The sequence below is a fragment of the Apostichopus japonicus genome, chromosome 6 (assembly GCF_037975245.1).
Source record: "Apostichopus japonicus isolate 1M-3 chromosome 6, ASM3797524v1, whole genome shotgun sequence".
Taxonomy (NCBI): domain Eukaryota; kingdom Metazoa; phylum Echinodermata; class Holothuroidea; order Aspidochirotida; family Stichopodidae; genus Apostichopus; species Apostichopus japonicus.
Window position 1 is genome coordinate 5212981 of NC_092566.1, and position 27238 is coordinate 5240218.

The 27238-nt window shown below is 38.5% G+C and overlaps 1 protein-coding gene across 1 annotated transcript in view; it reads left to right on the top strand.

Annotated features, from left to right (window-relative positions):
* LOC139968767 (low-density lipoprotein receptor-related protein 2-like) overlaps positions 1-27238 on the top strand; it is a 43462-nt gene that overhangs the window by 9339 nt on the left and 6885 nt on the right. The window contains exons 2-11 of the mRNA XM_071973128.1: positions 14785-14862; positions 15498-15629; positions 16484-16686; positions 18607-18791; positions 19501-19722; positions 20138-20325; positions 22099-22453; positions 23160-23264; positions 24272-24687; positions 25066-25194. Of these exons, the coding sequence (XP_071829229.1) occupies positions 14785-14862; positions 15498-15629; positions 16484-16686; positions 18607-18791; positions 19501-19722; positions 20138-20325; positions 22099-22453; positions 23160-23264; positions 24272-24687; positions 25066-25194 (2013 nt within the window). The remainder of the gene's footprint in view (positions 1-14784; positions 14863-15497; positions 15630-16483; positions 16687-18606; positions 18792-19500; positions 19723-20137; positions 20326-22098; positions 22454-23159; positions 23265-24271; positions 24688-25065; positions 25195-27238) is intronic.

Sequence of the window (27238 nt, forward strand, 5' to 3'; positions counted from 1 at the left end):
CAACTCCCTTTTCCGCATAGCGATAACGTACACAAGTGTGACGTCATGGGCTCATAGCCATACGATACTATCTAGTAAACTTGTAGATGCGCGCATCATACACGTAATGCGGTAGGTACGTTTGATTGGAAAACTGTCGAGAGGTCTGAGAATCATTCGACTCTGGTCTAAAACTACATAAAAAAGTAACAACTCGAGTCGTCAAACGTTATCAGCTCTCGGAGTCTATGGCAAGCCAATATGGCCATAATGGTTGTATACTACGCGTGCTAAACACGACCAATGAGTGCAGGTTTAAACTCGTGTGCTACGTTTATCAGACGCGACTTCGAAGTTTGACAACCGCGCAAAAGAATTCTCGAGAACGCGCTGTCGAAGGTTAGAGGTTATACTGCGAGTGTAGAGGGGGAGGCGACTTATAGTTGAGGAGTTGGGGCGGCCCATACCTCGGTTACGGCAAAAAACTTGAATTTATTTTCTCAGAAGAGAGTGTTCAAATAATTAGTTAATGCTCTTAAGGGTATACCCACAACAGATAACAACGTGACTATATTTCGTATTTCTATTGCATATTGGAAACAACAGTTTTATGCATTAACCAGTTGACTCAAGATAACAGTTTTGACTCCGATTAATCCGATTTTGTTGTCTACTGGTCAGCAGTCTCCATTCTTCCGCTTGACAGTTACTGACCCGATATAAATCAAACGATATGAACAATAATTTGCACTTTCATAAATAATAACTATAGCCTATACGGTAACGAGCTGACCATCGCGAACCTAGTCTGCAGCTGAACTCTGTCGAAATTAACTGTTTTTATTTCCTATTTTATAATTACGCCTAATCATTGTTGCAGACGGATTGCTTCTAAGATTTACTGCTTCTCTGTAAGTAGTGTAGGCCTATATAGATATTGGCCGCCATTCTGTACTTAACATGTGTTTTTTGTTCACTTCTTTTTCTGTTTTCTTTTACTACGCGGGTTGTACAGCCCTGGCAGGAGATACATATAAAGGTGCCTCTGTTAACGACAATAGCGGGAAATTGTTCGGTGATTCTCCAATCCTTTGCGGAAACCACACTTTAATAGTCACCACGCATTGTGCTGGGACTCATTCGAACTCTTTCAAATCGATATAGGAAGTTTATTACGTAATAAAGAGAAACATTGTTCGTCGAGGCGGAAGGCTTTAAGCTTCATGTTCAAAGTGTATTGAAGGGGTCCGTCATGAGTTCGGTACTTAAACGGTCAGATACCTCCGGCTTGAATTAATGAACTTTTATTAGAACTGTCGTAGATTCCAAAATATATCTGTCGACGACTTATACTCATCTACAGAGCTATAGCCATACTTAGCATGGAGTGACACATTTACACACTTTTCACTGTGCATGTTCCTAATGTTATCGTTCCGATGTCCGGTGACGGGCACGAAAGGGGTTTATAACACGTTCATGGTATAACTAGAACAAGAAGCGACCATTTTGTGGGGTAATATTCTGTCTGCCAGTGAGGGGAGGGGGAGGGGATGAGCCTCAGGTTTATTTCTGGGGTTTAAAACCCCCAGACATATACATAGCTGTGCCCCTGCACCCGGGACAAAATCACCTTGCCCCGCAAATACCATATAGTGTTCTGGTATATGGGCATATGACATTATAGGGCAGGCCTACACTCATAATACTATATGGGGCAAAAATAATACGGTACTTCCATGCATGGTATAATTACGACGTAGTCTAAGATTGTCACATATAATATGCAATGGATATGATATAGTATGATATATGTGTACTATATAGCATGGTGTATCTGGCTACTAATAACTTTATATAATATATACGTATCATAAAAAATATGTTTCCATTAGTAATAATTATTACCATCAGTAGTAACTGGTTAGTGATTACTGCACTCGGAATTACTATATAGCGAGTCACGTTACAAATCTGGTATCCATATGCATAATAATTATTACAGGCCGCACTATATAACAGCTTGGAAGTACGTATATTATGATTATCCCATGCTGACTGTGTATATACCCCCGATTCACGTAGATATGGATTGTAGTTTCGTGAAGTCTCTCACACATCAGTAACATCCTCCAGGCAAAAGCAAACCGTCGAACCGGACTTGTCGAAAGATCTGTAGACGGGGTAGCCATCCCAGATGCCCATGTCAATGGCCGAGAAGTCGCTTGAACCAGGGACTTGTTGGTTACCATGGAAATACAATATAGGCACCATACTCGCTACACCGAAAATGGAATTTTGTTGTCATCGTTCGATGTAATTCGATTATTGACATTCTTAAAGGGATTACGTGCGTTTTCGAAAAAGGAAATACATAAGATAATGTTGGATCTTATATGTTTGTCGTTATTTTCCAATGTACCACCGGTTTTGTTCATGAAAGAACATATGTCATTTCATGACAGAAAATGAAAATCATAGTTGTTAAATCTAACGAGAACGGCTTAAAAACGGTAACATTTAGAAGGCATTTTTGAAGATAAAAAACGTCTCTCATTATAAGAGCTAGACCACGCCTAGATGTGAGTTTAGTCATGAATATGCAGCACTTAACAGCGACGGCATCATCGGTGTAACACATACATACTACTCAAGGTTCAGTGATATATTCCAAATTTGAGTTAAAATGTTGAAGGTGTATAATAAGCACTTGCAGGCTTCTACCAAATTCGTGGTAGCTTAAAAAATCTGCTTTGTTGGCTCCAATTATAGCACGCTATATAGCCAGGGAAGTTTTATGATTACGTAATCGACCTGCCACGGTCGTAAATCGACCTCAGGCTCTACAATTAGCCTGCATAGCTTCTTAACACCATTAGGCTCTTTGTTTAAACACTATGGAAACATGTTCACGTCTACAGTGTAGTTAATCATACAGCGTTCACATAAAGACCCGCATACAAGAACAAATATATGTGGCAGGCGTTGCAGACTAATTGGTAAAAAGAGGTCATTTTACGACCAGTTTTTACTTGCGATTACGTAATCTCAAGAAACTTTTTCATTATGGTGTGCTACAGTTTGGGTCCATACAGTAGACCTTTAACGTCGTAAAATCAGTACCTCATTGCCTGTATTGATTTATCCCCATGGTCCGGCAGCAGTATACCGTACAGATAATGGTAATGCATTGGTATGGTATGTAATATGTATACTGTACATAATACATATACATACTACACACTAAGCCTGTTAGATAGTAGTTGTAAGCTTAGTGATACCGGTTGTTTCTTCTCGACTATTTTCATATCTAAAAACCTATTTTAAATGTAAGTCACGTACTTATAATAGCTATTTCTACATTCATAAGCACGGTGATGTTCTGTTTAAAACATGCATGTTTGTCTTATGAAACTTATTTTTTGTTGTATTCAGACGAGAAAAGATGTTTCCATGTTGAAAAACACAGTAAATGCCTTACAACGTAGCAACCATCACTGCCTGGTGCAATTTTCAATTTGCGAACACAACTTAGGCCTATGTACACTTTTAGTCTGCATGGCTCCTCGTAATACAATTTTAACGAGATATATGCTCAGAAACGTTGAGCGCACTAAATGTTGTACCTTTCTGTTTGTACTTTTTTTTTGTCCAGTAGTGAACGAGAACCAAAACCAAATTTGCAAAAGAGATGTACAAAAGATAGATTAATTCGCCAAACTTCAGGCGTCACAACAGATACGGGTGAATTACGTGATTATATGATATCAATTCTAGATCTCTTCAATCGTTTCCTGAAGTCAGTTGTGAAAAATATGAAACTTGTTTACAAATTTCCTGCTGGTCTTCTTAGTTGTGGCATGTCGAATTGGCAGAAGCAGACCACATGAAAATATTAGAGATTGCCAACTCCCGACTCCATGCTCAACACTGTATTGCCCTATATGTAGTAGCCTAATGACTGCTGGGATGAGGGGGTGGGGGGGGACGGGTAATTATCAACGGGCTTAGGTTCACTATATATATGTACATACATTAATGTATAGTTACATACGCAACGCTACTTGTAGGTATTCACCAATCGCTTCTATTCTCACCGAGTGGTAGTGCCTTTGGAATGCGATGTGGGACAATGCAGCATAATATGCAGGCGTACCGCGTACAGTATTCAATTTAACACAACGGCCATATAAAAACAATCTTTGGCCGGGATCTATAGGTGTTATGCGTATTCATTTACAGTATTGTGTGTATCTGTTCGTTTAAATAAGTATACACCTATCATTGGAATTAATACGCTCATATGGAATTGCAGGGCGTGGCCTTTCAGGCGTACTTTTAGTTAGCGTCTGCATATGATAGTATAGGCTACTGCATAAAGCTTTGTGATTGTATGAAAGAACAGTGTGACCCAAATCGGTCTGTGGGCGTAATTGTGACTAGTATATAACCTACTGAGACAGTCATCTTGTAAAGACACAGACTTTTCGTCACCAGAATCACATGAATATCGTTAAGATGAATTAAGTTTACATTAAGGGCACTGAGCTACTGCTCAATCGGAATTGACATTTGATGTTAAGTTTGTCGTTTTAAAGTTACCATAAGCTTAGGCTAATTTATAATACAGCAGTTTAATAGATAGGATACATATAATGACACCTGGAAATAGTTTTTTTTTACATAAGTCCGATACTTTTACAATTAACCTCGTTCTGTCATTGGAAAGGTTTACTTTATGTTTGTCCGCGAATGAAAATTTCTCGGAAATGTTGTTTCTACATATGTAATCTTTGAACCGTGATAATCTACTGACAGTTTATCACAACATCAGGAAAGGAAACCACCAGATTCAGTGATTGTTGTTTGTGGTTGACAAATGAACAACTCCGCCATATCAGAACACACATACACAAATAAACACAGAAACAATTGTTGGAGAGTTTTTTTGAATCGCTAAGGGTTTTATGTGTTATATGACTAAGAATCATGCTTATATCTGTTCTATCCGGCAGATTTTAACAAGCGTGCATTAGTACTATAGTACAAATAAAACTTTCCATGCATGTAGAGAAGTAGGAGTACATGCTCCTAGCATATATATTAAAGGAGCCTACAAATATCTTTAAATCTAACACATTGAAACATTACCTGTCCTCAGTGTTTAAATAAGTTCCTTATTGTGTTGGACTATGACATCATAAACACATAATATTCTGCTAAGGGAGTGCATCCTTGAAGTTATTCCAGAAGGCATTCATCTTATGTTTATGTGCGATGATTTATCCAAAAGGATTTACCAAGCCGTTGACCAAAAAACAGAAGGAAAAAAAAAACAAATCAAATGTTAGTTGAAACATTGCGTGAAGTTGACCAATGCCTGACCACAGCGACGGACGATGGGTTAACGACACTCTCGTACACCTGAAGGGGGGTGTTGAGAGGTCTACCTGAGTGCCTTAGTTTGAGTTCCAACCCTTTCAATATCCTGTTGAAAAGTTTTGAGATGATGCTCTCTGATGTTTAGTTTAGTTTTGTTTTGCTTTGCTTATCAAAGTAATATGTTCTTATGAAAATAACGACTGTTTCCTCAAGGCTAATATTTGATGTAGGGTTTTTTTTTTTCTCGTCGGTCGAAAAACAAAATTGTACACTTATGGTGTTTAACTGAACAGGCCATCTTTCGTTAAGTTGTCTCTCTTTATATGTAGATGGTTTTTCCCCTGCATTATCGAAATATCGTATGTCACGTGTTTGTTTTTCTTTCAATATCTGGCGGACTTGGAATTGTTATTCAACCTTCCCTCGATGGTACTTGACAAATTATAAGTAATCTTTCAACAGTTAAGTATTGCTCGTTTTAAGTGTATGTGTTAACATTTTAATGTGAGAACCATGTATGTATATATAAAGAAATATTGCCGAGCTGTGAAAATAAGAATGTAACCACGAGTAACCAAATATCGGAGACCGGAAGCTATGGCCATACCATTTATATTATTTATGCTTTTCTGCTATTCAACATTTACGAAGTAAACCATGCACAGTAACTTTCGAGACAGAGTGGCCAAACATCGACGAATGAAAGTAACCAAAAAAGACAGATAAAATCTGGAAATATATATCTTTAAGATTCTTCCTCTCCCCTTTTCTGTTGCTGCTGCTATAAGACAGGGTTGTCCAACCTTTGGCAGAGGAGGGCCACATGGAATGATTATGATGCAGGAGGGGGCCGCATGAACCCTACGCTCGATGTTTCGATTTTTTGGCCCGAAGCCCAAGGCAACAAAATGTGAGCACTGCGCGCGGAGCGCACTGATTTATTTTCCTTCCTGATAAAACAGATGAATAAAGTTCAGCCGCCCCCCCCCCCCTCCTCCGCTGAGAGAGTGTCACACAAACTGACCTGTATGCAGTTTTTTGGACCCAGAAGGTTCGAATGATTGATTATATAGCTTCAAATTGTTATCAATAAATCTGCTCACTAAAATTTCGCACCGTAGAGCATCTCTGGCGGGCCGGACGCAACCCTGCGGCGGGCCGGACTGTGGCCCGCGGGCCGTAGGTTGGACAACCCTGCTATAAGAGGAATCAAATAAACCCTCCGCACAGATAAAGAGAAAAACAAGAAACGAAAAGACCAGGGCAGCCATGAATGATTAAAATTGCTGACGGTTGGTTGGATGGTTGGTGAAATGTGAACAATTATAAAGCGACCATTATTTGACCTCCGAACATATTTCGATATTTCGGGAGAACAGGGCACTGAATCTATATATACCGAAGACCTAGAAGGAGATATATTCACTTCTAAATATTAATAATAATGGACATTTATAATGCGCCGGTATCCGTCAAAAAGACGCTCATGGCACAGTGACACAAACAGTGCGACAGCAAAACAGAAACAGTAAACATAGTACAAGACAAACATGCAAGCGAAAATGGGCAACAATGAACAATTAATTAAACAGTTTTCATCAGATGAGTCTTGAGAGAGCGTTTGAAAGAAGCAAGAGATGGACTGTGTTTTACATGTTCTGGAAGGCTGTTCCACAGAGAAGGGGCAGCAGCAAAAGCTCTTCTGCCCCATGATCGATTTGAGCGAATGTCACACAGAAAACAAGTAGCACATTGCATAGCACTCTCTATAACGTATATATCATATAACCATTCATAATGTGGGAAAACTTCGCAGGATTGCCTACAACCTTTCTCTCAATTTTAGTTTTTTTTTCATTTAATTTCATCTGGAAGCTATTTTAACATTTATATTCACGGTCAATTAACCAAGAGGGTACGTGTTAAAGTAAAACCATGACCCACTATATCACTTCTAGAGGTTGAGCGTATCCGCTCCGGCTGTGATGAAATCCACTGTTGATTCCTTTGCTTTCGATTTAATGCTTAGTAACCGAACAACACTTTATCATCAGTTACGCACACTACGTCTGAGTGTCAAGGTCTTCATTCCAACCCACTTTCTAAATTTAAAGCCATGTGTGTATATGGCTCGAGAAAGTGGAATATATTCACGTACAAAAATTATATATGCTTTACTTTGACGAAATACATACATGGTTCACTTCAAAAAACATGTCATATTCATATATATTATATAACCTATGTATACAGATATATTCTCTCTGGAAATTATATTTATTCCCTTAAAACATATATTTATATATTCTCCAGGCGTACAGAAAATATTTTCTAATAACAAGTATGTATTCTGTGCAAACCTATATCTATTCTCTTATACAGTAAACAGTCTTTAATAATGTATAGTCTCCAACACAATTTTTTTGTCTATGCCAAGAGTATATTTATTTTCTAAGAGAAAAAAATCCTAATCTTGAAAAATATATATATTCTCTTACAGAAAAATATTTTTCTCCAAGAAAAATATATATGCTATACAAAGTACGTAGCTCTGTAAGTGCCAATTGAGATGGTTACATCTCTATGTTCCGACGTCTCTATGTTCCGACGTCTCTATGTTCCGACATCTCTATGTTCCGACGTCTCTATGTTCCGACAATTTTTTTGGACTCTAATTTTTTTTACCCAAATTTTTTCGGACTCAATTTTTTTTGGACCAAAATTGTTGACCAACATGTTTTCGGACCAAAATTATATTAGACCAATATATCTTTATGACCAAATTTTTTTGGACCAAAATTTTTGACACCACATGTTTACGGACCAACCTTTTTTCGGACCCAAATTTTTTTTGACCAAACTGATTTTGGTCCCAAAAAATTTGAGTACAAACAATTAAATTTCGGGTCACAAGCAATTTTCGGTCACAAGCACTATTTGGGTCATAACAAACTTTGAGCCCTTTTTTTCCTGGAAAAAATTTGGTGCGTCTAAAAAATTAGTGTCCCCCAAAAGGTAGGTCAGAAAAAAATGTTGGTCCAAAAAAATTGAGTCCCCCCCAAAAAAATTGGGTCCCAAGAAATTTGGGGCCCAAAAAAATTAAGTCCCCCAAAAAAATTGGTCCGAAAAATGGGGGACCAAAAAGATTGAGTCTCCAAAAAAAAATTGGGTCCGAAAAAAATTTGGTCAAAAAAAATTAGAGTCCAAACAATTTGTCGGAACATAGAGACGTCGGAACATAGAGACGTCGGAACATAGAGATGTCACCATTGAGATAGTTTGTATTTCAGTAACTTCAGTGACTAGCTTATTCATTATATTGGCCATAAGTGTGCAAGTACAAATGCACTTGCTTGCTCAGAACCGAAATGCAGTTGAAAGTTGTGACATCACATTGCGACATCACATTGCGACAGCAGTTGCGACATCACATTACACATGATAGTACGACGAAACGATCGACAGCGAAGCGTACTGCACCTCACTATCACTGCGCCTCCCTCCATCAGATGGTTAGTTAGCGAAACGAAAGTGAGGGGTCCTCAAAGCCCCCCCCCCCCCTTCCCCATGCTCCTAAAAAAAGCGTCGGGATTAACGCCACACTTCTGAATACGACCTTTCCTTTCATGGATAAGGCCCACAGTGTACATAAATGTATATGTATACTTTATTAGGAGGCTATATGGAATTATTGGTCCCTCAATTGCTCTGGGCCCTCGGATATTACCCGATTTTCCGCCTGCTTCGACGTCTCTGCCTCTCAACCTAAGTTGCCGAACCATTTGACTGTTTCTAATGATGTTATTATCGATGGTTTATCAGCCAATAAAAGCAAACAGATTGAGGAGGACAATAATACATTACATCGAATGAACTTTTGTTTCGTTTACAACTCTCCAAGTTTTAAGCCTAATTTCATCGTTCCTGATCATAAACATAATAATGTTTACAGCTATGTTATAATATGCATCTGTACTAAGCAACCATCTTGTCTATATATGTCGATCACCCGGCTGGGTCGGTCATTGACTTTTTGCATTCTGCAAAATAATGAATGATTTTCATGAACAAATTAAAGTAAGGCTTAACTCACCGCAATGACCTAATACAAGGCGTCATATTTTGTTTCAGCCATACATAAATAACCCTTGTATACAATTAACGCAGAGACTATGCATATAACGGAGCTGTCGACTAAACTTTTGTCTAGCTCAGTCACCCTGATACGAAACTTTTCCGTCTGCTTTTGCTTTCATTTTATACCCTGTTAAACTATTTAAATACAGCACACGAGTGTCTTTGCCCAAATTCTAAATTAACGACATAACCATGTGTATAATTTATAGTACAGTATATATACACACATATACATATATATAGCCTACGGAGGACGATGAATGGGTATAGGCTGTACAGTATTACTATTTACACATTAAAAAGATGGCGAAATGTTTTGGTTTCCAAGGTTAATGGCGTGACTGACGATGTCTCGTCTAAAACTCAAAGTGATCCCCCAGACATTTATAAGGAAAAAAGTATGAATATACAAACGTAGTTGTGTAAATCACGTTATGTCAACTATATGGGTATATATAGCTAATGTCAAAAATAGTTTCTGTGTTGTGCATTAATAGAAATTGTATGACATCCATGACTTATATAATGATTAGTTATTCAACCAGGCATACTGTATGTTTTACCATGCATGTAAAATGAATTGCCTTATACCCGAAAATGGTAAACTTGCAAGGCACGACGAGTGTTACGGTAACTCCGTGCGTTCTCCTTGCATACAATCAGCATGTCAGCCAAATTCTATTAGTTCCACGATATAAAGTCGTGGTTCAAGTAATAGGCTACAGGAGGGTGGAGGAGGAGAACTGAAGAAACAAAGGCATCTATGAGCAGATCCTTTTTACAAAATTATGCAAAACATCACGAAAGAGAAAGAGGAGAATAAAACGGAGAGAAGAAAGGCATGGTTTACCACTTGAGTTAACGTTGTCTGAATAGGGCGAACATCATATACAATTTGTTGTATTTATTTTTAATTTGGTGTGTATAATTATCATATCCTACTTATGAATTGATGCAAGCAGTAGAATAGATACCTCTGTGGTGCTTGAAAATATGTTGGTGGCGTCAACAAAAGGATTAAACTTTCTTCGAACAAATGAACATGTACTCACTGATGTAGATGGCATGGAATATAATATTAATGACCTTTACTTGAACCTAACGTTGAATAAGTTATTTAGAAGTTTAATTCTTTGTCACCCTAGCAACCGAAAACATGATCCTACAGGCATGCGCAGTACGGTACTCAATCATTTACCGTCAAATCAGAGTTCACTTTTAATCAAACTATATAAAGTTATTTCAGTTACAACGACCGGAGTTTGTTCTATAATTATCTTTCAGTATTTATGGTGAGTTGTTAACCTCAAAAAGTGTAATAAATTGCTTTATTTCTTAGGTCATTGAGAATTAAACGGGTAATATGTCTAGCCTTTATGCCACCTACAGCATAACCGCCAAGTCTTGTAATGACGTCACCAGACAAACGATTTCAGTGCATGATTCTTAGTCATTCAAGTTCAACCTAAAGTCACCGAATAACGACATATTAAAAAAAAAAAGATTAAAAAAAAGTCAAGAAAAATCTACTCCAAACGTTCGCCAGTGACGAGTAATTACATGGGCTGTACAGGACTAAGCGAAATACTTCTCTCCACCTACCCGGATGTGGAGGATTTACTGTAAACGACTGGATATAAAAGACAAGTCAAAGGTCAGATAATTTGACAACGAGAATATATGTACTGGTGCACTGAATATAGTTTGGTATATGCAATTTTACCATATATACTACTGGAGCTATAGGGTATATACATGAAGGAAATTTGTCTGGTAAAAGGATTAACTTTATCCACAGGAAGAAGAAGAAAGGGAGAAGAATCGCATATATGTTGACTGGGCAACTAATACACCATTTAGTACTTGACTGGAGTGTGTCAGTGGAATGCGCTTTAATGGAACAGTCTAGTAAGAGAGGTGTAGTGTTAGCTATACAGTGGAATATGCATAGCAACCAAAATGGGACATTCCAATGTGGTGGCGCTTATCGAAACAATATAGGGTTTTGAGATCCTATTGGTTCAGGCCCGTAGCCAGAAATTCTTATTTGGAGTGGCACCAAATATTGAAGGAAGAATACTCGTGGTTTGGGTGGTGGTGTGTGGGGGAGGGGGCGGTGACAGTAGTCTGCATGCCGGATAGGCCACCATGGCACTCCCCTCCCCCTTATCCCGGCCTGGTTGGAGACCTGTATACTCAATGTAGGTTTTAGTGAGGGATCGAAAGTTGTTATGGAATGTAGCGAAAGGACAAAATCTAGAGAGTTGGGCGATCTTATGACCTAACACCTACCTGCTTTATGCTCAGTTTTTGGTACAAAAAGTGACAAAGTGCTTCAAATGTAATGATTTCGAAATGTAGGCCTGTAGGAAACCTACTATGAATTAAAAGCAAATTACACCAGAATGGTTAGATTTGTGTCCAGCTGTTATCTATTAATCAAAAAATAATTAATTTCGAGAAGTGGGGACAAATGTTTATATCACGGAATTAAATAATTTACCCAGCAACAATACCACTGCTTGTTCGTTTTCAATTTGATATCATTTTTAAATCCCTTCACTGTCCGGGAAGTATAACACTTCGAAAACCCTAAGACACGCGCAAACTTACAACCTATTTAAAGCAGCAGCATATATGAACACTAACAATCGAATTATTATTATTTATGACATACGAAAATAGAATCACGGCTTTGTATTGACAGACTCAGGAGTCTCATTGGTAATCAATCATCCGAAGTCATTTTGTTTTCGCTTAATTTTATTTTAACCTTGCTTGTGTAACCTTGTGTGTACCGAGTCAAACGCATAAAACCGAGTCAGTTTATATTTTCTGTACCAAACGGACGTGTTCTTCTGTCACTTTTCTGCCACTGTCACATGTATTATATAATCGTAATAAAAAAGATGTTAAAACCTAGTCTGTATAGTAGTCATTCATACAATCACGTAATGAAAGATGCTTACATACAGATATGGATATAGGATATATATATATATTGTTAAGTGGGTCCGGCTCACTTTCACTATTGGGAAAGGGGCATGGGATCTGCTGGGTTGTTGTAATTTATTAACGGAAAAGAAGATGCATGCGTGCAATTAATAAATGGTTCACTGGTGGTCATAAAAATGAACTTGAACTTTTACCTTTCAGTTGATTGTTTATGTATAGCTATCTAAACCATAACACTTAACACGACCCTGTCCGTGGTCAGTGATTGTGGAGAAGTAATAAATTAATTTCTACAGCGAAATGATTTTTATGAGGTAATTCAGGTTTCGGTCTGGCGGATGTGATTTAAGTTTAGGCTTTGTCGTTAGGTAGTTACCTCTCAATAAAGGAAAACAAAGAGGGTTAGATAATTGTTATATGCTTCCTCTACTAAAGTTAGGGTCAGTGTGGACAACTTAAATAACACAAGGCTCAGTTCCGCTAGTGAAGTAATGCTTGTAGCTCTACCGTGGCCAATGGTAAAAGCCAGTATTTAATGGTTGCTTAAAGCAACTCATTGCTTTAACTTAAGCCCAGTTTTCTGGCAATTGTATAAAAATCTATCGCTCGTTTGGTTACAAAAGAAAAGTTTCAAATTGAAGAACTTATAAGACTTATACAGGCTATCACAGATTGTCTTCATTCACTACATTCTGCCGTTCGATAGAATCGATGTTTTTCGTGAACTAGTTTTTCCTGGGTGACTTTTCTGAAAGTATTTTCTTCAATCAGTGACTACTATACAAGCCTGTTATCGTATTATTTTCATAATATGTTGAATTAAAGAGCGATATTAAACCTTCAATGATCGTTGTCAGTTGTAAAACTTTGATATTATTTCTAACCAAAGAGGACGATGAAACTGTAAATAAACTTTCACGACAGCAAAGCCAAAAACAAAACAAACACAGAATAGGTTAAGGAAGGAACCCCCCCCCCCCCACCCACAGAGCGACTACAAATTCGACTCGGTAGAGGGTGAACCAAACGTTCCAATAACCAAACTGTTGGTTAAATATATATATATATATATATATATATATATATATATATATATATATATATATATATATATATATATATATATATATATATATATATATATATACAATTAACTCAATTAATTATATACAATTAACTCCCTCAGATACCTACGAAAACTGTTATTTGATTTTGGGAGATATCACAGTTTTATTATTTCGTCACATGCAATACTGACGAACTTGAGGAAGTCTAGATATGAAATCATCGAGTCACAGATTATGGTTGGGATAGTTTTCCTTTAAAAGGATGAAGAACAATTTCTTAGATTTTTTGAGAACTTCAAGAGAGACATTAGTAACCCTTGAAAGACTTTTTCACTTGATAGCGATAGGCTATTTGATAATATTATTCTAAACGTAAACAACTTTGAGGGATACATTGTTCCTCCTCTTAAACAAACAATTAAACGACTGATTAAGAGTCTAGGTCAAGTACTGGATGTCCGCATGGGATCAATTCTTCCTTTGCTTTAGCCATGACGAAGGAAATGGTGACGTCATAAGTGCGTCTTATATTATATGAAATGAAAACAAAGTAAACTAATGAACATCGATTCTTTATGAGTCAGCGTGGAAGTTGGAACGATTAAAATGTTTGTAGTTGTTTCTCGGTTCAATTTACTTTTCAATAATACAATCCCCTCTTTCGTATGGATAAACTTACAGCATGAAAGGCAACAAATACCGTAATATTGCTTAGCTGTTAGGGGGATTTGTTCATCATTAGCATTTCTATTATGTATACAGGTGTAATATTGGTGCTTTGGATGGGGTCTCCTTTAATAATACATATCGCGTGGTAGGCTACCCAACCTACCCCATCGGCATACGTTGTCTGTACGTATTGCAGTGACGTGCGCATCCTCAATCGTCATCGATGGTAATTGAACGTTCAGTCTGGAACCTTTTACACCCAGTCGGTAAGAAGTATGCCGGGCACCCATTTAAGCCCAGGACGCCCCTCCACCCCCCCCCCCATAATGGTTCATGCCCCTAAACTAAGTCAGTCGGGTGGGAGGATAAGAATTGTCCCCAATCAATTCCTTAGAAATTTTGTGCATGTCACTTGGGATTTGTATATGTCTGTCTTATACGGTATGAATTGATCTATTTGAATAAGCAATTTGATTAGTAATTAAAAAACAAATAACATGGCAGAGTTTAGTTAGCCATTGTCTGAAATGAAAACAATTTTTCTTTCATATTGCCAGAGATACTTAACAGTATTTTTGTTTTTATTTATCTACAGGCCTTATAGTCTTACTTCATTGGTGTCGTGCTGACTGTCCAGATGGTTACGAACAAATAAGGAGAAATGGATGCAGAGGTAACGTTGAAATGAATGAATCAACATATCCCTGTGTTATTTGTGGGACTATAAATCAAGGAGTTTGTATAACGTTACGTCACGTAATGTAACGTCCCATATTATGTAATAACCATTTAGAACAATTTCCTTAAATTATACAAAGCTGTCAAATCAGAAAATAAAAATTCAGACAGCTGCACTGAAGGTCACCTGCATTTGGATATTTCTAGCCTTCTGAAACGTTTCCGAGAAATGAAGTGAAGGTCAAATAACGAAGTCATTATCTTGTGGAAAGAGAATTATTTCTAAAATATAATTGTCTAAGAGATGAAACGTATGACCATTAATATAAAGTTTGATATCTTGGGATGTATCAGTGCTTACACTGCAGGTGGTGCATCCTAAGGTCATGTTTTAAATACATCACATAATACCTGGATAAGTTGACATGTGACAACTGGTGACCCCCCCCCCAACCCTCTGCACATGCCATATAGCAATTGTATATTGAGAAGTGGGAGAAGTGGGCGCAATATGCCACAATAGATTGATGTTATATATGTTATATGGTAAAACAACAACAGTAACTTCAGTAGGCCTAATAGAATTTCCTTAAGTTGCATCGATATGTTCAATATATATTTTTCGTGTAGATATTAACGAATGCAGCGCTTCTAGTGAACGTAAATGTGGTCAACTTTGCGCCAATGAACCTGGGACATTCAGATGTGGTTGTCTGTCGGGGTACATCCTCTCATCGGATAACACGTCATGTCTTGTAGATGGTAAGTATCACTTAGTGTTTTCTGTATGTGGACGCCAGACTTGTAGTAAATCCGCACTTGTATCAATCTAATCAATCAATCAGAAGACATTTATATAGCGCCAAAGTCAACATAAATTGTTCAAAGGCGCTATTAGCCTTGGTCATTGGTAACTTGTCACACCCACACACCAAAGTGTGCGCAATTCAATCTCTCCTGGGGCACCACAGTGCACCACAACCACGTGTCCCCGGGGGACTTCCCATACGGTGCAGCCAAAAACCGGCGCACGCAACTATATTTACAAGTTACCTCGCAAGTCCCCATTTATACACCTGGGTGAAGTGAGGCAATGGAGATAAAGTGCCTTGCCCAAGGACACAACGCAATGATCTGGCCAGGGCTCGAACCTGTAATCCTTAGATCACCAGTCCACTGCCTTAACCACTTGACCACAACGCCCTCCAAGTTGGTATCAAGTTGGTATCAAGTCAAACGTCAAGTTAAACCATTCACTGGGAGGCAGAGCAAATATTCGATACCTTTGATTACGCAACACGGATTGTATCAATGTTTCATATACGTTATACGTGCTTATTCACACTTGCGAACATATATCACGTGACTTGACTATGCCAACCTCCGATACGCACACGTACAGTCGAATTCCGCCTTGATCAATACATTTTCAAACTAAAACAATTTCTGACAACGATAATGTCTCTATCTCAGACCCATCGCCGAATTGGCGAAACCGAATATTCCGTTATTCTTTCATTACGATGTTTATGTCAACTATCTTCAAGTTTAATTTTAATGTGAACTATTCACATGATTCATTGTATACTCCAAATCATTCTTGTTATTCTTATCAGGATCAGATCCGGTTATCTACTTCCGTCGAAGGAAGGACATCGCCCAGGTAGATCCTGCGGGCTTACATCCACAGATAGCTGTTCGACGTGTCGGTAACATAAGATCCTTTGATGTGCATTACGAGTCGAAATCCGTCTACTGGATAAACGGGAGAGTCCCGTCTATCGGTATGTCGCCACTCGATGAAAATGGAAGGACAGAGGTATGTATTACTAAAATCGGTGAAGGAGGGGTGGGGGACAGTTGGTTAGATTTGAGGATTTAAAGAACCGATCTCTGGTGGTGTAGGAGGAAAAAATCCCGAAATATGAGATGAGGCTACAATATTCAAGGGTTTACTGGTATACCGTTTCACCCCTTCCCCTCCTCAACTCAAACCGTTTACATGCAAACCATCATTTGAGGTTCTAGTCGTCCTGCGTTATTTATAAATAAAACATATATAAGCCGTTTCTATATAATATGGTGGTGTTTTAAAACAAAATGAGTTAGTATCGTAATACACAGTTAGTTTGTACCATACAAAACTTAAAAGTAAGCGTTACATGGCACCATCAATTTAAGGAAAAAATCAAAAGAAATATTTTCCGCCGAGTCTACACTTATGGCTGGTCTACTGCTTTATAAAGTACACATGAGTGTGTAGAACTAGGTCGAGCCCAAGGGACATTTATGTCACCGGGACTACTCTTTCGAAATCTTCATTTCTTCTTACGTATGTTATGCAAATGAGAGTGCATTATTCTTTATCCCGTTCATCCGCTAGCTCTGGCGTTCACCTCTCTCTGTCTCGTGTGTTTCCTTTGGCCCCCTAATAACCATCGGGCACAGGGCTGTATCCCCCCCATGACCCTTCCCCCTCGTGAGGCCTGAAGATACCCGCAAAGAAACGTAAAATGTATCAATGTTTTTTTTTTGGGCTTCACCATACAGCGAACGGTCTATGCAGCTCTTAGATACCCTAACTTACAGACAAATGGATGCCCCGTTTGCTAAGATCAAAACAAAATAATCCAGATTTGATATTATTATAACTGAATTCATTTTCCATACGAGAGGTGATAAAGTGAACAATTAAACTGATAATCAGATGTGTAGATAATTACAACACAATAACAACCGTATAAAAAAATCAACCGGAAGTTATGTCTGCGATCTTTCCTCGGAATATCTCAAAAGATTTTACTTGAAAAATATTGATAACAATCAGGCAGTTTTATAGCTAATACAAATAAATATTTACAAAAATGAAACGTTTCAAGTTAACATCTCAGGAGGAAATGACGTAGGGCACAGACTGCAGGTACGACTGAATTAGTAGTTATCAAACGTCTTATTATATCTTACTGGATTTTAACCTGTTAGACTTTAAAGGGACTCTATACAGTCACACGAAAAAAAGAAGAAATTTCGAACACTTGCAAGACATTTCCGACAGTTAAGAATATGCTTGTTTCCATTGTACGTATATATCTGTGCTTCTTTTAGTGTTCACAATGTTTAACTGGTGATATAAATCCAATGTTTAGCATTTCGTCACTATTGTAGTGCTTTTAATAACTGTATTGTTGGTTTTTCTGACGAAACCTATCCCACGTTATTATTACATAATCGAACATTGTTTGTTGAATTATAATCTCCACAACTTAAAAAAGCAGATATTAAGTTTCGCAAGAAAATCTTTTACAAAGATATAAGCCTAACACAATTAAGTCTTCAGCCCTACCACACTTTCGTAGCAGATCTATATGTATCTTTATTTCACCTAATTTGCATATGAAAGTCTGGGTTAAAGTTGTATTCGAGATCGATTGATTAGGCTAATAATAACCAGATAGCCGCGGATAATTTTCTCCGTCAAAACGAGAAGTCTCAACCTACATGCTTCGCCAGTGGCCCGAACTGGTCTAGTTGGACCCGGAAAACTTGTGTCACAGGGTCCACCTCTTTTACATATTGACCCCGGGCTTTGGCGCTTGAGCCCACCCCCCCCCCAACTCCCGCAGAAGCTACTCTATACCTCTCCATGCACGTATGTCCCACATCATTTTCGTACCGTATATTGTATTTGTTTTTTTAATCAATAAAGTATTTGATTTCTATGCCTTTTATTAATTAATAGGTTTTCAATATTGAGAATCTAGTGAAGCCAGAGTCGTTAAAGATCGATTGGATTGGTCATATGATATATTGGACGGATTCTAAATCTAAGGCCATCGTTAGGTGTAGCATGAACGGAACAGACCAAGAGACGGTGCTCACATCCCAAAAGAAACCCAAGGCCCTTGTTCTTGATCCTATCGATAGGTAAGTAAAACTACCCCATCACCAATGGATTTCCTGCTCGTGGAGTGCCGTGGAGATGATAGGTAGTCTAGAAAAGTCCCTTTCCCCCTCCCTCCTCCTCCCTTCCCCCTCCCAAGAGGTAGATATATTATTTAACTATTCACTTGTAATATATATATCATTATTCGGCACCATACTCCAGTCCATTACTCGGTAAAGGTGGTTCCTCTCATATAACATAAAGGTAGGCTAATTAACTCCCTTATTAAGCTTTCTTCACCCCAACTTTGTTTTACTTTTGCTCATATTATCATAATACGTACATCGCTACTCCCTTCCACCCCACCCCTCCCCCACCCTTCGATCCCAATTAATTTCCCCTCCCACCACTCTGCGTCACCACGTACTCTGCGTGTTATACATATCTTAACTTAATTAAATGGAATCGTACTGGTCCTTGAAAGAACCTATTTGCATTAACTTTACTGAACTTACCAATGATATGGATATGCGAAAGCTGCTTCAAACATCTTTTTAAGTTATTTGTAACCAACAAAGCACCACAACCGCCCACTCTCAATGACGCTTCCTACACCTTCGAGACAGCCCATAAGTACAGTAACCAATCTGTTTGAGTGTGGGAGGCGGTGGGACTCGCTTTGAAACGAGACGTTGTTGTAAGGCTTGGAAAATTCAGAGATTTTCATCGTTTTTTTTTCCTTTCTCAAAGATTTGTTTTCTGGAGTACGAGTGGTAAAGCAGAACGTATTTACAGAGCTGACTTTGATGGTGCTACCCGCCAACTCATCGTCAGAGAAGAACTGGAATTAGTTGTCAGCCTGGATGTTGATATTATTGATAAAAGAATTTACTGGTTGGACCAGGAGAGAGGCAAGATAGAATCAGTCAACTATCAGGGATCTTACCGTACTGTTCTCGTTAGCGGTATCAGGTATATATATACACCATTATTGTTACATTTCCCAAACTATGGGTCTCCATGTATTATAACGTTCGCTTATATATATATATATATGTTTGTTTATAAGAGTCTCTCTGTCTTAAAATATAATATAAAAAAAGTAGAAAACACTGACGGCGCCCCTTCCCCTCGCCTTCTCCCATTACCCTCTTCTCGTCGCGGCTGGGCATTGAGTTGAGTTTTACAGCATGTTATAGGGATTGGGTGCTGATGGGGTGCCAATAGAGAAGTCGGATGTGGTATCAATGAAGGGAGGTAAAGCCACAATCATATTCGACGTGAAAACTCTTATAGAATTTATGAAAAATCCCCACGGTTTTAGCGATTATTCACACAAAAAAGGCAAAAAAAAATTAATGTAAGGTCTTTATCTCTCAATTAACAGGACTGAGGCGACTGGGTTATCACTTCTCGCTGACTCTATTTATTGGTTAGGGACGAATCCGCCCTCTGTCCACAGGGCGGATATTAGGACAGGCCGGCGTCAAATACGCCTCCGTTCGAACTATTTCTTGTCCGGACAAAATAACATTGTTGTTATGCATCAAAACAAACAACCAACAAGTCAACAATGTAAGTATATTATTTATTAAAAAAACTTTCTGCATTTTTGGTTACGATGCCGAAGGCTCAGTAACCTTTGTTACCGTGCACGTGTGTGGGTGCGGGTGCGTGTGTGACGGATAGCCATGTAAACACGATATCTCAACCACTACAAGAATCAACATCGTATTTGGTAGGTAAATGCCCAATGATGAGCAGATGTGCCCGTTTGTTTGGGTTACCATCTCTTGCATATTAATTAGTGGGCGGGCTCACCATAAAATGGTTGGAATGTCAGTATCTCTGCAATATATGTCCGAGTAAGCAAATACCTAGTATGGTGATGTCACTACACAGTATTTACATGTCCTTTGCAACACCAATTTAAACCTCAATAATATTCATTAGGGGGTGGGGCATAATGAGATATTGATATGGTAATGTGGTACATAATATGCACATTTTCATGACGTCTCCATTTTGATGCGCTTATTGGTCATCATAATATTGCAAGAAATGGCTTTTAAACACAAGACAAGAACCAAATGTTCCATGGTTTGCATCCTTGTCACACTACATTCGCCGAAAAAAAGCAGTGTTCTTTTTTGTGTGAACATCATGAATATTAATAAGTGAACATAAAGTTGTTAATCAGATATCTTTGAAATTGTATGTCTAATTAGCTTTATACATGTACTTGATTAATACAATGAAAGTATATAGATACATGCTTATGAGATCATAAAATTTGACCTCGTTAATATTCATGCATATATATGTTTTTATGCTGTCACTAAATAGACTTTGCCAACAACTGATTCCTGGTACCTTCCTTTATATATTGCCGCAATAGTTAATCCCTCGTCATTTTGGTGTGCGCAAGTTCATGAATAATATCATGTATGGCTTAACACACTAAGAATATGTTTAGGCATCGGAACCATTAAACGTTTTTGTTTTTTTGGTGTTACTTTTATAGATTTTTTAATGCAAACTTTTAACGTCAGTAAAACTCGAAAGGGTGCAACATTCTTAACTGACGACCAAAGCCATAACTTGGCTTTAAAATTAATTATGGCATGTTATATCCATTGTGGTTTCGACTTATACGGATACATTATTATATTTGTAACATGCCGCTACCTAACAGGGCATATCATTATACACCTTGCCGATTATAAGAATCTTAACGCCTACAGTAGATTTTTACACATACAACTTAGAAAACCGCAGTCATGTTAACGTTGACTGCTGAAACCACAACGGAAGGGTGTCAAACTCGTAAAAGGTAAAAAATGTCTGGTTTAATGAAATTGCAGGAGAAAATGTCAACAATTCTATTCTTTTGATGTAAATTACATGAAACTCACATATTTCGTGGGAACGTTGTTCGTGAAACTGTTTTATAATGTTAATTCAATTTATTTGGAAGTATGATACATGTTATTTGCATCTGGCAATTTCCGGAAGATGTTTAATATGCATTTTAACTGTACGGTATCGCACATAGGAACTTCATATCATAAAAAAAAATATAAAACATTTTGAAACTAAAAACAGTTGGGACACTTCTCTGATGTATATAGTCAATTCTTTTACGCAATACTTCAAAGCATATGTAAAGTGGTAGTAAGAGCAGTTCCGAAGCTTCATCAATGGTCCAATTTAGTCGTTTTCCCATCTGTCTATGTATATTAAATATGTACATAGTCTCATTTCGTGCCTGTTGGCGTTTGAAGAAAATACTGCTAGGGTCGAAATAATATTTACAGTCGATTATTCATGTATTTGATTTTTCATCAGTTTATCACGGTGACTGTTCGTCCTGGAATAGCTGCTACAATTTTCCGCACCAAAAACGAGTCTCGACCAACGAACCATTCGTTTTGTTTACGACCAATAATACCGTCCGTAAGATTAACCAAGATGGCAGTAATTACAACTACGTCATCACCAAAAACGTTTACAATCTCGTCGGTGTGGATTATGACCCAAGAGTGGGTAAAATCTTCTTTGCCGATGCCGGGAGGGGCGTAATTGAAAGCGCCAACTTAGATGGTACAGAACGTCGAGTAATCGTTAATAGTAACAACATAGAAACCGTGGAAGGAATCGCACTGGACTGGATGCATAGACAGATTTACTGGACGGATTCAAGGTAATTGCCCTCTCAGACGAAGCACCAGGGACGGGGAGGGGCGGAGAGGGATGGTAAGGGTGGTCGCGGTGGGTGCAGGGGTCGCCATATACCGACGGAAGATCGAACTTAATTCGCTGATCCGATATACTATATACCTGTCAGGCATGACTGATCTGAGGAGGGATGGGGTGGGGAAAGTCAGATGGTGGTACAACCCCGGGGTTCCGGGACCGGTTAAACAGACCGGGGAAATATGGGATAAAGAAATTAAATTTATTTTCATAATATATGTTAAAGGAAAACGAAGACATGAAGAAACTGGGTGCAAAGTAAATCTATTTCATTGGAACTGTTACCATAAGGGTGGTTTAGTGATACCATGTAAAGGAACAATAACTACACCATGTCCTGTCCACCCCCCCCCCCTGGGTCCGAGTCAAAGGTACCCATCCCACAGTTTCGTCGTTTGCACTAAATGCACCCTTATGCCCCAGATCAGCCTTGTGCTAAGTGTAGAATAAATAACACAATGATATAAAGTCTATCAGAGTGTGATGGCGCCTGGTTTCATTCTGATAGAGTTTATACCCGTACATTTCATGTAGATAAATGGACTTAACACGTAATTTTAAATTTTCTAATTTCTTCTGGCGCAATAACGGTGTGGGAAACCGGTAACTGGTAATAATCGTTAAGAACTAATTATTATGTCATATCTTGATAGCTTGCACCACGTTGCTGCTTCAAGTTCACACGGTGGCTCGATACGGATCCTGGCCAATACCGGTGTTTTCCAGCCTCGTGGAATTACGGTTTATCCTGCATTGAAGTAAGTACATACCGACAATCAAGCGATTATGGTTTAACTGCAGCGATTTGTATGTTGTCATTAAAGTGTGGGTATATGAAATTATTCTCGAATGAACCACTTATAACAGCTATTAGTCGCAAAGTCAGGGACGCAACCAAGTACACCTCTGGGGTGAATACCCCCCCCCCCCTCCCCCAATAGTATAAAGAGGGACACAGCCCTCCTCCATCAGCAAATAAAATTTGGCACCCATTTTGCATCTACCCACCACTTAACCAAAATTTACCAAATTAAAGGTGGATACTTCCAATGTAACACATAACATCTCACACACCCTTTGTCCCCTCTGCCCCCCCCCCCCTCCCCCACTCACCTGCAGTGCAAAAATGGTGGGTACACCGCTCAGTTGAGCTGAGTGAGAACGATCTAATGTAAGGGCGATGTAGTATATACATGCTATGAAGGTTATTCTGAAACTTTTAGTATTAACCCCCCTCCCCCCTTATCTAAACAGAGAAATAATAGGGATAATAAATATTGCTAGTTTCAAAGCGTTCATTGTTATATTATAATACAGCATCAGTTTTTGCTCTGATAAATTGAAGCTGTCACAAGAGATGAAAGGCGACAAGTCGTTATTTTCATTGACATGTTATGTTGCAGCTAACATGAAAAGGTTCATCATAATTAGGTCATTTCTCTGTAAAAAAAGGATCGTTTTATGTGAAAAGAGACATTTATCCATAGAGAATTAGGCAGTATTTCAAAGGACGGTTTTGTATATAAGATTTCGCGTTGGCTATAAACATGACAAAAAAAGAAAAGAAAAACAGAAAAGAGAGTTTTTTAGTTTGTTCTAAACGAGGAAGGAAAGGGGAAACTGTCCAAATGCTTAGAGTGAGGGTCCGAGGGGAGGGTGGGGGGGGAGGTGGAGGCGAGGGGTAGTGAGAAGTCGATAGCACTTATTGATCCCTTCTGTCAAGGCTGCGTATAGTCAATGTTTTGTTTATCTGTCACTTCCATAGCTGGATTTATTGGACTGATATTGCCGAAGGTGCATCAAAGATTGTGGCTTCTCTTCATGACGGGACCTACCGACGAGACATCATCGACGAAAATCTTTTCTACCCGAATAGCATCACCATCGACTTCGTGCAGAATAAATTACTATGGGTGGACTACGGTCTGTCGGTCATCGAACAGTCATCGCTAGAAGGATTAGATCGAAAGGTTCTCTTTCGTTTAGCAGAAAGTGGACATGCAAATATTCAGCCGCATAGTTTAGAAGTCTTTGATAAGTTCATATGGTATACTAACTGGGAGGATGACATGTTAGTACGACTGGATCACCGTAATCACCATACCATGGATATTCTGGGTGATGACCTTTGGCATCCCACTGGTATCAAAGCAGTTGATCCACGCAGGAGACGAATGCCAAGTAAGTGTTCTATTTCTCTCTTTAGATGTTTCTCTCTCCCTCTGTGTCTCTTTTCTCTGTTATGAAAGAAGCATGTTTGTATTATGGGTTTGTACTACAAATCAATACACCCAATGACTTGACTCACAGAATGTGTCCTTGCTTGTGTGGTGCATCCACATTGTCTTGCAAAACATTTATTTACCATCTCGAGAATTTCTGAAATGTAAATCGTTTTTCAAAATTCATATCAATGTTTCTGTAATATGTTAACGGTGTCAGATATTGGCTGTAAACATGCTATATGTAAAAATAACGGCCTCCCGCTGTTCAAACTTAAAAACTTATACAAATGTGTGGTATTTTAACGCTGACGTCATATTTGTATTCCATCTATAGGTCTCAATCCGTGTAATGTATTCAATGGCCGATGCGACCATATTTGTACGTTAGCCGCCGAAAACCAAGCCACGTGTAGCTGTCGTGCTGGATACCAGATTTTGGAAGATGGCCGCACCTGTCTCCTTGGTAAGTTTAGTATCCGAGAACGTCGGTTCAAACGTGCGGATCCAGACCGGGGGTGGGAGGGGGGGGGGGGGTTGTAAGGATTGGTTGTACACTACCCTTGTCAACCTCTCACAAAATTCATGAGCAGTTACTAGCTGTAGCCACATTTTTGCGTTTAGACCTAAATATAGTCTGAATATGCCCCAATGGCCCCATTTGACGTCTAAGTTTCTATTACAAGTCCTCTTACAAGTAGAACCGGCTTAAACTATCACAGGGCCAGACATGCACCTTACATAAATCTTGGATTCTTGTGCAGTATCTTGTATACTCCCGTTCACAGGGCTTCGTCATAATTCACTTGACGTAACACTGTTATATTTATACGGTAGTCTCGATATAACGGGACGGGCTTAACAGTGGATCAAAGTTGTTTCGTGTATAAGGACCAGGCACTATTATTGGTGACTTTTCTTAAACAGAAGTATTTAATGTTGATTCGTACCACAACGAGACCGTCGATTACGTCACACGAAGGTATAGGTTATACCTGAGAGTTCACCAACTACCAGCTTCATTCTCCCAAAGGTTCTACGAATGAACACTCTTAACCGTCATGGGGGGGGGGGGGCGTGTCGGCGTCGGTGGGTAGGGGAAAATTTGGCAGTAAAGCAGTATTTATGTATTAGTCTCTCCGTTCGTGTATCGATATATCGGTGGAATTCCAATCAAACTTTTAACCATATGATTTTGTTTATATGTTTAGTAGTCTACCTGTTCAATGAACACACTATACTAGTATTTCCGACTTCAAATAATGTGTCAATTAAGGGCAGGCACACAAATCGTTCGCTGTTGCGTTGGAAAATTGTAGTCTTTACTTCTTCGGTTGAACAGAAATTGACAATATTATTGCTTTAACTTTCCTTCGATGTAATAAACAAACGCAATATTACTTCCTGTCTGGGCTTATACTTGTTAATGTTGTTTGTAATTGTATAATAAATAAATTCATATATGCTTTTACAAATTTATTATTAACATAATATCAACGATAAAACGTACTTATTACTTAAACCTAAATATCACTTCCTGTATAATCGTCGCTGTTTCTGCTTGTATATAGTAAGTAAAGAAGTTACTTGAGGAAAATTGACTTTGGTATAGGTTATCATACGTTACTTTAATAGTCAATCGAGGCAAATAGAGAGAGTTCTTCATATGTTTAATACTTAATATTTGCAGATGCTCTTTCCTGTGTCTAAAGTTGGTTTTGTATTAAACTTTTCAAAGGGTCTCATCTGACTCCAAACATGTATGATTTATATTGGTAAAGGCTTACTCTTGGCGGTAGAAAAAGCTGTAAACCGCACTTGCGCTATTAGATGAAGTAGTCTTGTGGAAGGATGAGGGGGGGGGATGGGGGGGGGGGGTGGGGGTGGAGATGCGGTGCCTTCCGCTTGCATTCCCAGTCGATAGAAAATGTCTTGCATGTGTGTGGTCTTGTCTTGGCAACGATGATGGAATATAAGTTTGCTGCAACGAACTTGGGATTCCTTCTGCTCTGTTTCGTTGTAGTTTAGTTAACACCAGCTAAGGAGGCAATGTAGGGTATGGAAAAGCATACAAGAAATTGTTTCTACCGATTGAATGATAACAAACCAATATATATAACTGTTGCCTCTGTGTTTCGTTTCTTTGGTTAATATAATATAAAATAATATATATATAAACTAAGTTATATACATATGACATATGTTAATATTGGCAGTATATACAAAGTCATGAAAAAATATATCTTTATAATAAACAATACATGTTCAATATCGGATTAAGAGCTCGGTCACCAATGATCACCAAATCAACAATTCTGGATCACTTTTGGCGCACATTGTATGCCTCTGAATGGCTGGATGGTTTTACTCTGATAATTATGTCATGCCTCCAAAGGTCTAATGACGTCATGATCACATGACCACACTCTTGATATAGGGACACTCAGGGTTGCCAATGATGATTAGGGACACTCAGGGTTGCCAATGATGATGTCAAGTTAGATTATTTT